The following is a 15718-nucleotide window of genomic DNA, read 5'->3' as shown; positions in this document are numbered from 1 at the left end:
CAGATACACTACAGGTTTGATTATTCAAATCTAAGAAAGTCAAGATCAGATACTGTATGATGTTAGCGCCATCTTTATTCCCTTGGAAGTTTCGTTAGAAAAAAGTATAATCCTTTAGCTTCAATGGAAAATTTGGAGGCAGATATGTTTAAATGCAGGATTATCTTTGTCCAGAAAAGGTGAAAAAGTCCAGCAGTTCTTTGAATGTAGTATTTATCATTCAAAGTGGAGCTATAGATTTCTTGCAAACTACAAAAAGATGGCTCAAGCAAAACAGGTTCGGCAGAGCTTCATTCTAGGGTCAAGCCAACCTGATTCCTTAGCAGCCATATTGAAAAACAGAAACAAAAGCTTCTCTTGTATGATAAGGAAAGACCCTCCATAAAGAGTTGGAAATATGATTTAAAGGGATATCAAATCATATTTTACACACAAAGTAAGGCAAGGTACATACTTCAAACAGGCAGGGGAACAAAGCTCTTTGGCTAAGCATATTTTTATGGCACACTATAACAGGCTGGCCCGGCTGATATAGGGTTATACGGCTACAATTTTATTGGATGCATTACAAACGGACTTCAGCAAAAACCTCAACTTATATGGTGATGATGAAGGAATACTGCAAGCTAGCAAGTTTCTACAAGGTGGGAGGAATCCATATATATCCATGTGTTTGAACATAACCAGCTTTAGCTGAAAGCTCATCTGCTTCTGCAGGACCACGGCTGCCTGGTTGGTATAGAGTTGGCTTCAGTTCACCATTGTCAATTCCGTGTAGAAGAGGCGTGAAAATCTCCCATGCCGCCTGATGATTGAAGCAATACAAATGTCAGTATGAATTGCCCCTATGAGTTATTTTCTTCCAAAGCATACATGAATTCTTACCTTCAATTCATCTCTGCGAACAAAATGCTGCTGATCACCCCTTATCCTGTAAAAACAAAACCAGATTCCGTTGTTCATTACACATGTATTGTACAACTCATATTCTCAATTTACTTGTATTAACTAGTTACCACAGTTTGTAATCCTCAATACCACAACTACTAGCCCTTTGAAGGTAGTAGTTACCACAGTTTGTGTTAACTAGTTACCACAGTTTGTAAAAATGATGCATTTCATTTGAAAGTAGAAAGAGTAAAGCCTTGTAGACAAGAATGCTTCAAGGAACAGAAAAGGCAAGTCATACGTGTCAAGAATAAGACGTTCATAAGCCTCAGGAATTGTAACATTTTGATAACGTTGCCTGTATGACAAATCTAGTTCACTTTGCACTGTTAACATCTCCAGACCAGGCTGCTTCACCTGCATCAATGAAAAAATGCAAGTCAATATACAAGCATAAAGATCTAGCAATTAATTCTAGCAACTATTTTTCAATGCTTAAACTAACTGTAGGCTACATCCTGTCACTTGTGATTGGCCATGTGAGCAGTTTTTGATGAATCTGGCAATGGATTTTGGAAAATTCTAGAAAATTCATATAAATGTCTCCAAAATCTGATAAAACAAGGAAGGGCCATCAAGTATTCAGGATTGAGAATCAATGGTGCACAAAAGTCATCATAAGGAGCATCCTCATATCTGGTCACCCGCTACAACCAAAGATTTAAGATAATGTGAAATGATAACTGTTGGTTTTTAAAAATATCTTTTCTAAAAAATTTAGCAGACAAACATCTTGAAGCAGGACGGAAACATCTGAATTTACAAGCAGGAAAATCCTCATACATAGCAATTATAGCTCTAATAGCTTTGAAATTGACACAATAAGACCAACAAACTCACTGTTAGCTTCATGTACATGGCTTCAGAAGGTTGCAGGCGTATCACAAATTCATTTCTCCCTTGCTTTTTACCTACATAAGAAGACAAAATTCAAGCAACAAGCTGATTAAAAGGTTAGACTACTTCAAAAGAGTCAAAAAAAAAAAAAAAAGAAAGGGTTTTGACAAGAACAGTAAATGTGCTTTATCTATGCCAGCTGTTATTACGTTATACAAGTAGAACCCACTCATCCGACAAATGTGCTTCCCTCTAACACCACAACCATAAGGTACAACTAAACCTTCAAATAGAACTGTTCAAGCTCATTCTCTTTCATTCATGGACAATCACCATTGTCTTTATAGATTAATAAATGACATGTATTTTATCTATCATAAATAAATAATCACTAAAGACACCCTTACATATTAACAGACTACTATCTTAGTTTTCATGTAAGCTTCTGAAGTCATTATTCATAAATGTGATAACTTCCCAAGTAAACTTAAGGCAGAGAGTATCACACTTCCACACTCAAGTTCATCGGAAAGACTACAAAAGCAGCTCAATGGAAACAAACAATCATGTAAGGTAAGTTATCAAGAATCTTAAAGGTCTATTATTTTCATACATTTGAAAATATCACCAGGAACATCCTTAAATTGAACACGTATCTCTGCCTTTCTTGAATTCAATGCTTTCCCTGCCTTTAGTATAAATGGAACACCTGGAAACAAATCAATGAATGAAATTAGAAAATTTAATGAGAAATTTAAATTAAATTTATGATTTCATCTATCCAATGAAAAGAACATAAAACAATCAACAGTAGTGACCGACATACTCAGACATCAAAAAATAAAATAACAGCAAATTCCTAATGAGTTGTTTAGATTTTCTGGGGCTGAGCCACTAAAAAATTTTTATAGGAGGAAAAAACAAACAACAATACTACCTTCCCATCTTTCATTATGTATACGGAGAATAACAGTTGCAAATGTTGGAGTGTTGGAGTGGTCAGGAACTGTTGGATCATCTGTGTAACCTTCATATTGTCCAAGTACAACCTCTTCATCTTTAATTGGAAGTACTGATTGAAGAACCTGGATTTTATACAGTAATTAGCATATACTAGAGAAATGGATTGAAGAACCTTTTGGAGGAGTAACACATCAACCATAACTCCTCTAAAATGGATGCCTTTAATACTTAGTTGGTTTGTTATGCATAAAGTAATGCTTCGAGGTCATAGATCCTACTGTTAGAAAGCTGAAATAAACAACAAGCAGTCACTTTCTAAAGTAAGGAGTGAAAAGATATGCACCTTCACTTTCTCATCACGAATGTGCTCAGGTTTGAGAGAAACAGGCTTCTCCATAGCAACAAGACAAAGAACCTGCAGTTGAAATGAACTCAATAAATAGGTAAAGTAGGTTAACACTACACAGCATTTTCTGCCTCCAACTTGTTCTATTTCAATTTTCTTTCCTTTTGGGTAGAGGACAAGAATCAAGAAACCTAATGAGTAATGCCTTCAGAAATCAAAATGAGCACATATTCTAAGGAATTTCCTTTGAAAAGAAAACTTCTTATAGACACAAATCAGAGGAAATGATGTTCTAACTTATAGACACTCCAGTTACGTACACAGCAAATTATGCAAAGGTTGCATTCTTAACCATATGATATCCGGTTGAGTTTAGTAATAAACTTACCTGCAACAGGTGGTTTTGGATAATATCGCGGATAATTCTGCACAAAGAGAAACAAGACTCAGAAAGATATTTAACATGTTCTCTTTCACTTAATAAGTCTTGAGTACCAGGAAGGTCATGTATTCTTTTCCAAAGTCAGTTGGAATTAGGGACTCAAATTGTATGGAAACCAGCAAAAGTCATTGTAGTGTACAAAGATACTCCTTTTTTTTTAGGAAATATATTTCAAATTACAGAGAAGGAGAAGTTGCATGATTCTTCATAAACGTTCCTATACAATGGGGATACTAGAACTAAGTGCCATGTACCATACCCGTATTCATCAAAATATCCACCACGACCTTCAGTTCCAAAATCCTCTCTGAATACAATCTGCCAGAAGAAACAAAGAAAATAGAGATCAGCATCAAGTTATTACTTGACAATTAAAAATGCTGTCAGGCCAGTAATGGTTTTGACATTTTATTTTTGAAGTAAACATCAGCACATACACATGCAGCTTGTGGCAATGATATGACAGCCTATCCCAACCTAATATACAGTACCAGTAACTTCACATAGTAGTTTGCAATTTTTAAACATGCACAAAAGAAGGATTCTCACCTGTACATTATCAATGTTGTCACGATTCCAAAGGGGCAAGAACAAGCGATTAGCAAAACGAAGTACCAACTGCAAGTGCCATAAACCAAGATATGAGCAGAGCTGCTGAATAAATCAAGTAATAAAAAGCATTTGTTTACACATTCATTACCAAGTTCTGGACTAATTCCTTTCCTAAATAGTGATCAATACGGTAAATTTGTGGTTCCTCAAACAACTCCCCAATCTGGGCACTCAGTTGCTCTGCAGAGTCCAAATCTTTGCCAAAGGGCTTCTCAACAACAATCCGAGTCCATCCACCAAGATCAGCTGGAAAAATCATATATCTTGTTATCACATCCATACAAGCATCATGTAAAAGGGGTGAACTCAAAAGTATCTTAATAATGAAGCAACAATTCCAGGAATGTAGCATCACTACACAAGATATTGCCTCTCTCAATCCAAAATGTGTGCAGAAAGCAAGAAACCTTCTATAACTTGTGCTTAAGAGAAGATGATGAAAACTTTACTTAGCTTTAGTGAATCATGAAACAAATATGAAGAAAGTATAAAAAACATGAAATTAGTTCTTCATAAAGATGCCTATAAATCATCTAAAATGATATAATTCCCACAGTGTTGGTCTTGGGACAGAAGTACCTACATTTATTCATGCAATATTGCCTGATCATCCTGCAAACAGATGGATATACTGATGGTGGAAGTGCAAGATAAAACAGTCTCCGTGATGACCCTTCTTGGCTACTTTTCGAGAATTCATGCGCTGCAATTGCCCTGTCTAACAGTTGAAAGCCCTCAGCAGCATCATATGACCCGCTTACATATTTAATCTACAAATCATAGCAATTGCTTGTTGTGAGCAAACATAGGATTGGAGTGTGGTAAACATATGACTAGGGCCGTACAGCCTGTACCGACCAGCTGTAAGAACTTTGAAACATCTTCTGAGGGTGAAGCACTTCTGTCACTGACAAGATATCTGCCATTTCAATTAAAATGTCAGTCAAGGTTATCATTTGAATCATTCGTCAAAATGAAACGAACTGTGAGCAAAAAAAATTTTCTGGCCAAAGTGTGAACAACTGTTGAAGTGGAGCAATTGATAAAACTTTCTTTTATTGTCCCTTTTAAGCGAGAGGATAGATATCTCACCCACGAATGCGATTTCTCAATTCATCATCTGAAATCTTAGTCCTTGCATAGCCAAAAATGTGCACCTCATCTGGTGGTAGAAATCCCTGCACAGACACCATGCCCATCTAAGGTTAGCACACCGATGCACACAGTGCTTAGCCTTTTAGGCAAAGCCAACCAAAAACTCCACAAGTAGTATCAATTGCATTTCAGTTCTAAAAAAATCAATGAACATAACACCTAACCTGGCAATAAAGATGAAAGAGAGCAGGGAAAGTCTTCTTCTTCGCAAGATCACCAGAGGCACCAAGAACGATAATTGAGAGGCACCCAGTTTCCAGCACATTCTCATTGATTGAAAATGAATCACTCTTAAAGCTATCTCTTTTCTGAAGGCACCATTCACCTGATCCCATCTTCTAAGCTTTTATTTTACAAGTGAAACGAAGATTTTGCTCTCGCTGTGATCCTTGTATGATCTGTATTCAAAGAAATGTGAGCTGTAAGTGAAAAGATACTGAATTGCCCATATGGCCATATTCATTAAATGATTTGATCAGTTTTCAAGAACTGAAATGAACTATTGGTTGTCAGTTTCTTGTTTGGCCTCAACTGTTTTCAAGAATGAATTCTTCAAATCCCACACTGATCCATCATATCAACCAAGATTAAAGAAATATTAAAGCTTGACGTAAGAATTACATTTTTACTCTACTAAATTACAGTTAGCTTAATATAAGACATGGAAATTTAGGAACAAAAACATGCAAAAGAAACAAATCAAAAACGCAAACTTTATTGCATGGATCCCAGAAAGAAACAAACCCGACTCAGAATTCAAATCAAATGAAACAACCAATCAAAGAAACTCAATAAGAACACTTCCTCAGAAGCAAGAATTAAGAACCCAGATCATGGAAATGAAGTGAAACAAACCTTAACAGCAGAACTCAGAGAAAAATGAAACCTTGGGATTTGAAGAGAGAGAGAGTTTGGTTTGATATTGAGTTAATGTTTGAAAAGTGGGTGTCAAACTTTCTGGGATTTAAGCAGTTTTTTTGTATTGCTCACCAACTCTTTCTGTCTGCCTCTCATTCTTACCAGCCGCCGTAGTTTACAAGAATATTCTCTGTTCCTTTTCACACCTTCCCACCTACATTTCACCGTATTTCTGTTTTTGCCCCGCTCGTTTTCTACTTTTGGCTATTTTCTACCTAAATTTATCCATAATCAAATTAATCATATTATATAACTTTTGTACTATAATATAAATATTTAATAGATTTGCTTGACTAATAAAAAATATTGATATATTTATGTTAATTTTATGATTTTTTTAATTATATATATAACATCTCCAATTGTATTATTATACACAATATTTATTTCAATATGAATACATATTTATTCCATAAAAATAAAACAAACGAATAAATTTTTTTTGAATAAAACAAGCATTTATAGATGATGCAACAACAGTATATAAATTTTATAAATTATTAGTGAATCAAATATTACTGTCTAGTTAATAAATAAATTTAAAATTTTAAAAATTATAAAAAATAAATATTTATAATTTTAAATATATTTATTTTGAATTTTTACATTTGAACATTCATGGTTTTCTCTTTTAAAATATTTTAACATCCTTTAATTCATTTAGAGAAGGGTGTCAATGAGAACATTCAATTTTATTGTGGGTTCAACCATGAAATCAAAAACTCCAAAGGGTGCAGTTTGCGAATATGATAATATACGGATGAACACAGTGGCGCAAACAAAATTTACGAATCATAAAGACTTTTCACCTTCCAACCGTCACCGTTTAAAGATAAAATAATAATGAAACCAAGTGTTTCAAATCCCAATACCATTAATTAAATTATCAAGGGATCCGACTTGCTTTGCACTTGATGTGTGTGGAGATCGATGTCACGAACGGTCCTGATTAGCAGAGTCCAGCTAAGATGGATAGTCCTGACACGAGGTGATCAAGAACGTATGTCCTTTCCAAAGATTTATGTATATTATGGGGTCCATTTCACGATTAAAAAAAAATATCCTACCCGTCGTTGTTCAAATAATTTCATTTAAAAAAAATATACATCACCTTTTACATATTTTTACACATATAACCCTTTTTTAATTTAAAGTTTTCTTCTAAAAAAATTAAGTATTATCTTTGTAATATCTAAAATATCACATCAAACATTCAAAAATAAATAAACAAACTATTTCAATCTTATATCCGATAGATAAAGAGATATTGAAAAATTTATAAATATAGACCGACTTTAAATATCTTATTAAATTAATCATTTTAAAAAATAAATAATAATTTCATGATAAAGTGATTGAAATTCGAAACTCTAAATCAAATCCGGATTAAATTTTTGAAGTTATGATCCCACAAACTTAATTCGGTACCATGAAATCAACATCACTAAATTATAGTCATAAAATGTTAAATAGCAATATCCTAATACTAAATAAGTAAATGAAAGGAAATATACTCCATCTGCATACTTCGCTCTCACCTTTCTTAAACCGGAGCGGTTAGATGACCAAGAGTCAATAATCTTTGAAATTAGGGGACAAATATAATTAATTTTCAAACATAATACGTTAATATTTAATTAGTAATAATGTATAAAATGGGCCCCATTTTTATATATTTTTAAATATTAAATTATCCATGCAAAGCTTACTAAAAAAAAATGCCAAAGTATATGCTGAACCGGAAAGGGGGGACGGGTGGTAGGTGAGCACATTTTGTCAACCGTAATTATGGATATAGGAAGGGTGGGACGGGTAGGTTAAGCTCAACAAGAAAATCAAATTAAATTTATGCCAAAAATAGTACAATGCCATGTCATAAACGGCAATCTCATTATCATATCCTTACAATTATTTGGTTTCCATTTCTTAATTAATTATCTATATTAATTTATATTTTGTATAAAATAAAAATAATTATCTGTATTAATTATTAAAAAAAAAAACTCCACTTTTTTTTTTTCCAAATCGCTACAATTTCTCAACTTTCACCTAAGAAGGCTTAATTGCGGAATTCTAATGTGATCTAGTGAATTAATGTTAGTATGTTCATATTCAATGTAAACTCCACTTATAATTTGTTATGGTTTTAACTTTTCCCATGTGATAGGGTAATTTTTTTTTCTATAAATAATTTTTGTTCCCATAAAATTAAATTGTTAATTTTACTATGTATTTTTGTTAGATAAAATTAACAATTTTAAAAAAATAATAAATGAAGTTTACCCAAATTAAAATTTCTCAAGCGAGTGCAAATACGCGACAATAACGCGTGCCATTATGTCAATAACTAAAATTGGATGATGCTAAATGATAGAATAATTCTTTCGTGGGTAGGCTTGAGTGTTAATAGTATTTTCCGAAGATATGATTGTACTCTTATGTATCTTTTGTCATTGCTTTTCCAATTTCGATTGGGAAATGAGACTTGAATTGGTCAAAATTCAGCAAAAATGCAAAAAATTGTAGTTAACAATAAACCCTCCTCTACGCATAGGGTGACGCCATTCTAGAATTGACTCAAGCTTGCCTTTCAAAAAAAGCAGCAATTTTGACTCTTTACCTTTGATTTTGTGTCCTATTTCCAAGTGGTAGGAAATTGACTTCCACTTGATCTAAGAAGGGAGAAAATTGACTTCAATGGAAAACTTTTCACACTCCCTGTTTGTTTTTCTTTGTCTGTCCTTGATTTTCATGGAGATTAAGACAAAAAATAAAAAGAAACAACGGGTGTACTTTCTGTTTCTCGGTCCTTTGTGCCCTTAATTGTCAAGGTCATGGACCTACAGTTGTAGGACCATACCTTGGACAAGGTGGGTAAAGGTACATGAAATGACCATCCCGTAAATATCAGCTTTTGGGCCAACATGTTGGAGCTTGAGTCCAATTTCTGGGGGCCTTCAAGTTGGGCCCTGACTCTTTTAAGCAAAGCTCAATTGTGTCTAGCCACAATTCTTAAATGTTATTTGATAAAACTGAGAAATTCCAACACTCAAATATTATGAACTAAACTTTTAATTTTTGAAAAATTTAAATACTGAATTTATTATATAAAACTTGTTTGGTATGCTGTTAAAAGTTAAATATTAGGAGAAATATGATTGTACAAGTATTTTTAATTTTCAATGATTTGGGATTTTTCAATGGTTTTTGAAGCACTTTTTTGGTTGGAGGCATGTAATTTTCCTTGTTCCACAAGCAATCTCAGTTTATGTAGCATTGCAAAAAAGGGTTGCTTGACTGGGATGTTATGGAATAATGAAGCAAAGGAAGCAATTATGCAGCTGTGTAAAGGACCAAGGCTTAACACAGCAAAATATTCACATCTGACTTGGTAAGTATAAACATCCTCCGCAAAGGGTTGCTAAATGAAAAGGAGTCACCCGTTAGACACCATTGAACAACTTTCTGCTTTGATCTGGCATTACAATGGACTGTCGGTTGACATCTAAGACTGTTGAGATCATATGCTGAAGCTCACCTGCAGGAGCAAGGCCAAGATTCAGGCATCACTATGGAGATATGGAGGGGGAATCACACCTCTCAAAATGGAACAAAAGTGCTACAAGGGAATAAAGGAGCTCAGATTTGTGATGGTCAAATCACATTTTAAACCACTTTGGCTTGGCAGGTTTTTTCTCAGTAGGCTTGCTTTCTTGCGCAACAGGGGCAGGTGCTGCACTGGTAGCAGCAGGTTCTGGAGCAGATTGAACTGGCTCTGGCTGCTCAGCAATGACTTCCAAACCTTTCAAAGACATTATCTCATCTTGAAGGAAGGGGGCTGAATTGGTAGCTGCAGCATCATCATCTAAACATTTCAAAGCGAAATTAGCCAGTGAATCACATTTTGTAGAGTCAGATAACCCCAAATCTATGGAATTAAGATGGGGAGATGTTGAGCATAGTATCCATTCAACAGTACAAACTACATAATTTAGTGAACAATCACAGGAAATTCTCAGAAGTTGAACTTAACATGTTTAAGAAGTATTTATCCAACAGCCTTACACTGGTTCATTACCTGCTAAACATAAAATGAAGCCAATATTAAACATGCCAATACCAGACTAGAAATAGCAACTTTGGATGTTAAACATGGTAATGACAACCATAAAGTGTACGTTGCTTAACTCGACATGGCATGATCATAAATATGACAACAGCGTTAGAAACCAATGTTGAAATCCAACTGGCAGTTAGAAATATATAGCCAGAAATGCTGCATATATGTGAAAGCACATACTAACCTTTTGGCAGATCGTACGAAAAATACACAATTGCACCAGGAACGAAGCCAGCAGAGAAAAAATCCTGTGTCATGTCCCTCATTTGCTTCTTGGGAGGAGTTGTATCTAAACATGATCAGATATTAGGCATTCAGGGCATTGGTTTCACAACCAACATCTAGCTATTATCTAACTGACCTAAAGTGTCATACTTAAATATGCTTACATATATAGAATGGTAAATCTGGTCGAGCAATCACTTTCTTGATAAAGTCAACCAAGCTCAGAACTGTCTCTGATGGATGAAATGTTACCTCTAATGTGTGGTTATCAGGAAAGCGAACCCTTATCACAACCTGCATATGAACATATAAACCTAACCACAAGTAAAACCATACCAACCTACTTAAGATTCACTACTCATCCCGAATAAAGTTCTTTAACCATTGGGATCTAAGCACTCCAAGCAAATAAACAACTAAAAGATTCCCGAAAGAAGTAGCAAGTACCTTCGTTATTCTTGATCTTCGAGCTGCCTCTTCTGCTTCTCGAATTTTTCGTGTCTTCAAGAACTTATCTGTTCACAATAGCATCCACTTCAAAACATGTAAATATGTTTCTAATAAAAAATTTTCAAACAACCTGGCTACTGTGATCGTTTTATAAAATTGGCAATCATGCACAACAAGAATGTGCACATACATATCTTTTTCAGGATACATAGCATGCCATGGTTATACCTTTGACATAACTGAAACCCCAAAATCAACCAGTAAAAATATCTCAACCAAGCTGAGGGGATAGAGTTTATTATGAGTTAAGTTCATCAACAAAAGTACCTTCCTTTTTACTTGCCATTACTCGATGGTAATCTTCTGGAGTGAACTCATAGAAGTCATCTGGCTCCTCTGCCCAGAAAATAAAGAAAAACACATTTTATTGGTTTATCGCCATGAACTGACACTTCTAGTCAGTAAGCAAGTTAAAAGTCTGAAAATATGCTTTGGCAGGTCATACCAGTATTGGAGACTTCACTTGATGTTGGCAAAGTTTCAAAGACACGGATTTCTCGTCCAAACTTCTCTTTTGCAGCAGCGAGCTTAGCCTAAAATCATTCAGATGGAAGTCAAAAAAGAAAAAAAATAGCATAACACCTAGCAGCAGTCTGCATACCACACATGATAAAGGAGTCGCAAGTCAAAAAGTTAAAATGAATGTTCTCACCAAACTTCATTGCGCAAAAGAATGGAAAAGCAGTCTCTTTGGAACCTAGGACGAACATATGACTAATAGGATACAACATCATCTTGAGGTTCTACTTAATATGCTCTTCTCAAGACCAGGATCATGTAGATTCAAAAGTGATATAATTGAGACCTTTTCTGACATCTACGTAACTCTTTTACAAAGACCACAGGAAGCACAGGATGCAGTTGAAATAAAAACAGAACTAAAACTGGCAGACTAAATCAGAACAGGATTCCACAACTTCATATGCACTGATATTCCTAAAATAAGGTTACTAGAATCACAGTCACTCAAATAATTAAATAAAGTTTAAATGACTGGGTACTCATTCCAAGCACTAACTTTTTCCTCCGATTTCCCTTTTTATCTAATTGCACATATTAACTTTTAAGAGCACTTTCACCTATAAACTAAAAAGGATTCCACTAACTAACTTTAGCTGTTCTAGTTGACGCACAGCCACCATCAGTTCATGAATGCACCACGGTTTTAGTATCAGGTCTCGGCACCATAAACCACACAACACACTAAATATTGCAAAAGAAACCAAGATGAAGCTTAATTCCAATACAATGAAGCTAATTTGTTATGTTAAAAGACTTGAGCTCAACTTGAACCAATCATTATATCTATATCTCTTTTTCGAGCTAAGTTAAATATCTGTTTTACCATCTTGCAGCATCAAAAATCAAGAGACGGGAACAAACCCAATTGAGCAAACAACAAGAAGAACAGGATCAACCCAGTGCTGAATAACGAAATCATAGCAAAAACCCAGATTAACCCATCATTAAAAACAGGATTCTGAACACCCCCCCCCCCCCCCCCCCGCCCCAAGAAAGATTTTAAATCAAGAAAAAGATAACAAGAAAAGACCTTGGCGGATGCAGCCTCCATGGGATCAATGTTAGTGAATCTTCTCCTCTTCAGTGTCCAAGAACCATCAACAATCATCAGCAGCAAATAAAAGTTTCCAGTTTCCTGTTTTTCCTTTCGTGGTTTGCTGCTGCAAATGCTCCTCCTGCTTGCTTTGCCTCTTGTGAAATTTCTTCGTTTTTTCTTGTTTCCTTTCAATTTTTATTTTTTTTTACTGTTATTCCTTTCCTCTTTAGTAAGCACTGGCACGTGCCAGATTGTCAACACGATTGAGAAAAGAAAGCTAATTTTTGGGCTCTACTTTAGCTTTGGGCCATTGGACCCAGGCTCTTTTCGTTGCACATCTCCTTTTATTATTTTATTTTTATTTACATTTTTCTTTAATTTTGGTCACATTTATGTGCCTAATTAATCCAAGCTAGATCAAATTGAATGTATGGTAAAAAATTTCAAGTTTTACTCAAAATAATTTTTTTTTAAGTATAATATTTTAAAAATCTCTTAAATTATTTTAAAAAATTCAAATAAGTAAGTATTTTTCTATTATATTCAATCAAGTTTATATATTTTTATTTTGAGTAAAATAAGCTCTCATGATAAACAATTGATTAATTAACATTAATTAAAATATTACTTATCATTTTTATACTCACATGACGTTAAGGGTAAGAAATTATACAATTCGTAATTTAATCCGTCGTAACTAAATATTAAATGGACCAGACTTTTTTAAAAAATCAACCAAAACCAACCAAACATTAAAGAGGACAAAACCAATCAAACATCGAATTAGTTTAATCAGTTCAGTTTTGAATAAAAAATTTAACAATTTTTTTTCATAAAGTACAATATTAAAATTTATAAATTTCATCCATAATTATAAAATATACAAATAATATAAATATTAAAAAAAACATAACATTTGTCTTTTCACGTAAACCATCAAATTAACATTCAAAATTAGACATAACAAATATATAGTAAAATTAACATCTACAAAATAAAACTATCCAACACAAGACAATCAATCATCGCACATTATCAACTTGAATCTCCTTTACGTAAAGGGACAGATTTATAATATTTTTCAAATGGTGCTATAACTAAAATAATAATAATAATAATAATTAAAAAAGTTTTCTCAATCCATATTTACTAAGAGAATATTTATATCAAATTCAACACGACTTTATTTGGAAGATTGTTAAATACCATCATTAATAAAATTATATTATTGTTGCTTAGGTCCTGAGTCTTGCGAAACAATTTCTTATATATTAAAATATCTTTGATGACTTATTTATCTAAAAATATGTTAAAAGTTATTACTCATTTCTTTGTAGCATATAATATTGCATAACAAATTATCTGATTTAACAATTAACAATTTGACAAATTTCTATTAATTGATCAAAACTAAGTTAAGCATTTATAGACCACACAAAATTAAATAAAAAAATCAAATAATCAAATAATATATCTACAAAATAAATAAATAAATAGATACTCGTAATTTCAAAATATTATTGGACATGTAATACTATTTTATATTAGTTAGAATTTGTTTGAGTTCCAAACTATCAAATTAATCAAAAAATATTTAGGCATTAAGTATTTAAAAAACTTAACTTAAGTTGAAAATTATTTACAATTGAAACATATATGAGTTATTTTGAAAGAGTGAAAAACACAACCAATAATTGAGAAAAGAAAGTGTCACTGTGGATCTCAAGAGTAACACTTTAATTTTTTGAGAGTGAGAGTAGTTCAGATTTTAATTTTTTTAATAAAATCTTAAATTATAGATGATGTTTTTTTTTATTTCCATCTAGTATTTAAATATTAATATGAAAATTACTTTTTGATAAATTTAGTTTGATTTTGAGTTTTTAACCCCACTCCTTACAAAATTGTAAAAAAAATTAGTGAGTTAATTGATATCTTTAATTACCTAAAACTCTAAATAAATAATATTTAAAGTAAACATTTTTAGTAAATGAGTAGTGTCATGTGACACCATTCACCTTAAGGTAGGTTTGTCCATGCCTATAGGTTATCTAACAATTGAATAAATATAAAAGACGTAACTATTTATATTTTTTAATTATTTATATTAGTTTGGTCTTTTAATCGATTTGGTTTAAAAATTTTACAACTGAAAACCAACAAAATAAACCAATTAGATTAAACTTTTTGGATCAATAGATTCAATGGACCAAACCGTTTTACCCAAATCGCATTTGATTCGGTTAAGTCATTGGTTCGATCTAATTTTGCTCATCCCTACATGACAATGACATGGAAAGTAAAAGATACCATGTCAGCATATCATGTTATTATCCATTAAGACATGTCAGCTTGTCATGTTAACATCCATTTGAATAAAATAAAATAATAAAAATTTATTAAATAATTTAAAAGGTTTTTAAATTATTATGCTAATTTTTTTATTTTGAATTTTATTTATAAAAAAAATTGATATTATGAATATATTAAATTTAATTTGAATTTATAACTTATTATTATATCTTTGATAATAAATTCATAAATGGTTAGATAGAGTTGATCCAATTGTGAACCAAATGAGCTAAGCTAGACTTCTTTGTTTTATGAGGCAAATTGAACTAGTTTTATGGGTGGTTCAAGCTAACACATGAACATGATAATTAGCACTTGAATATAATGCTTCCATCACTCACCAAACACATTCTTCTATTTGTTTACACACCCCTCTTTCTACTCATCCTTTGTTGGCCAAGTTAAGGATTCCTTATTAAAGGGTAAATTGGCACTCAAGTTAAGCAAGCATAAGGTCACTGCCTCGTCAAGCATTCAATTATACCATTGCAATACACATGACTTAGTGCATCATTCAAACTTTTACATTTTTATTTGTCAATTATTAGTTTTCTTTTTTTTTTAATTTTTTCACAAAACCCAACATAAAAAAATTTCATACCCATTGCTTTAAACTAAATTAATTAATTAAAAGCAAAATAAATAAAGTCAAAATCTCATAATGAACCAATCTAAGTGAGAACCAAATCTTGCAACTAACATGCTTTAATGCTGTAATATATAAAAAAAATG

The 15718-nt window shown here is 32.7% G+C and overlaps 2 protein-coding genes across 3 annotated transcripts; both read right to left on the bottom strand.

Moving 5' to 3' along the window:
• Positions 1 to 380: 380 nt before the first annotated feature.
• LOC18600930 (glucose-6-phosphate 1-dehydrogenase, cytoplasmic isoform) lies at positions 381 to 6315 on the bottom strand. The gene is made up of 16 exons (XM_018119988.2): positions 6159 to 6315; positions 5468 to 5701; positions 5241 to 5326; positions 5007 to 5067; positions 4732 to 4918; positions 4237 to 4394; positions 4086 to 4154; positions 3796 to 3854; positions 3483 to 3519; positions 3092 to 3163; positions 2723 to 2870; positions 2399 to 2494; positions 1789 to 1859; positions 1190 to 1305; positions 886 to 931; positions 381 to 805 (listed from the first exon to the last, which is right to left on the bottom strand). The coding sequence occupies exons 2-16, from the start codon at positions 5636 to 5638 to the stop codon at positions 638 to 640; spliced, it is 1545 nt and encodes a 514-aa protein (XP_017975477.1). The 5' UTR covers positions 5639 to 5701; positions 6159 to 6315; the 3' UTR covers positions 381 to 637.
• A 3195-nt stretch (positions 6316 to 9510) lies between these two features.
• Positions 9511 to 12836, bottom strand: PUX1 (plant UBX domain-containing protein 1). 2 transcript variants are annotated; one of them, XM_007031675.3, is made up of 8 exons: positions 12629 to 12836; positions 11522 to 11609; positions 11344 to 11412; positions 11014 to 11081; positions 10731 to 10860; positions 10526 to 10630; positions 9885 to 10086; positions 9511 to 9759 (listed from the first exon to the last, which is right to left on the bottom strand). In XM_007031675.3, the coding sequence occupies exons 1-8, from the start codon at positions 12704 to 12706 to the stop codon at positions 9756 to 9758; spliced, it is 744 nt and encodes a 247-aa protein (XP_007031737.2). In that variant the 5' UTR covers positions 12707 to 12836; the 3' UTR covers positions 9511 to 9755. The 2 variants fall into 2 exon arrangements, with proteins under 2 accessions (XP_007031737.2, XP_017975964.1); XM_018120475.2 differs by having other exon boundaries at positions 9511 to 10086.
• Positions 12837 to 15718: the final 2882 nt, after the last annotated feature.

The sequence above is a fragment of the Theobroma cacao genome, chromosome 4 (genome assembly GCF_053813885.1).
Source record: "Theobroma cacao isolate CCN51 chromosome 4, ASM5381388v1, whole genome shotgun sequence".
In the NCBI taxonomy this organism is placed as follows: domain Eukaryota; kingdom Viridiplantae; phylum Streptophyta; class Magnoliopsida; order Malvales; family Malvaceae; genus Theobroma; species Theobroma cacao.
Note: the sequence above shows the minus strand (reverse complement) of the source record. Positions and strands in the feature narration are given on the sequence as shown.

What these genes read in the sequence shown, in the direction of transcription:
- LOC18600930 (XM_018119988.2), bottom strand. Translation starts at nt 5,638, where the DNA reads ATGGGATCAGGTGAATGGTGCCTTCAGAAAAGAGATAGCTTTAAGAGT. An exon ending in AGGAATTAGTCCAGAACTTG is followed by an intron (nt 4,155 to 4,236) that starts GTAATGAATGTG and finishes TGGCACTTGCAG; the next exon opens with TTGGTACTTCGTTTTGCTAA. An exon ending in TTCGCAGAGATGAATTGAAG is followed by an intron (nt 806 to 885) that starts GTAAGAATTCAT and finishes TTCAATCATCAG; the next exon opens with GCGGCATGGGAGATTTTCAC.
- PUX1 (XM_018120475.2), bottom strand. Translation starts at nt 12,706, where the DNA reads ATGATTGTTGATGGTTCTTGGACACTGAAGAGGAGAAGATTCACTAAC. An exon ending in GAAGATCAAGAATAACGAAG is followed by an intron (nt 10,861 to 11,013) that starts GTACTTGCTACT and finishes GTTCATATGCAG; the next exon opens with GTTGTGATAAGGGTTCGCTT. An exon ending in AGATTTACCATTCTATATAT is followed by an intron (nt 10,631 to 10,730) that starts GTAAGCATATTT and finishes GATCATGTTTAG; the next exon opens with ATACAACTCCTCCCAAGAAG.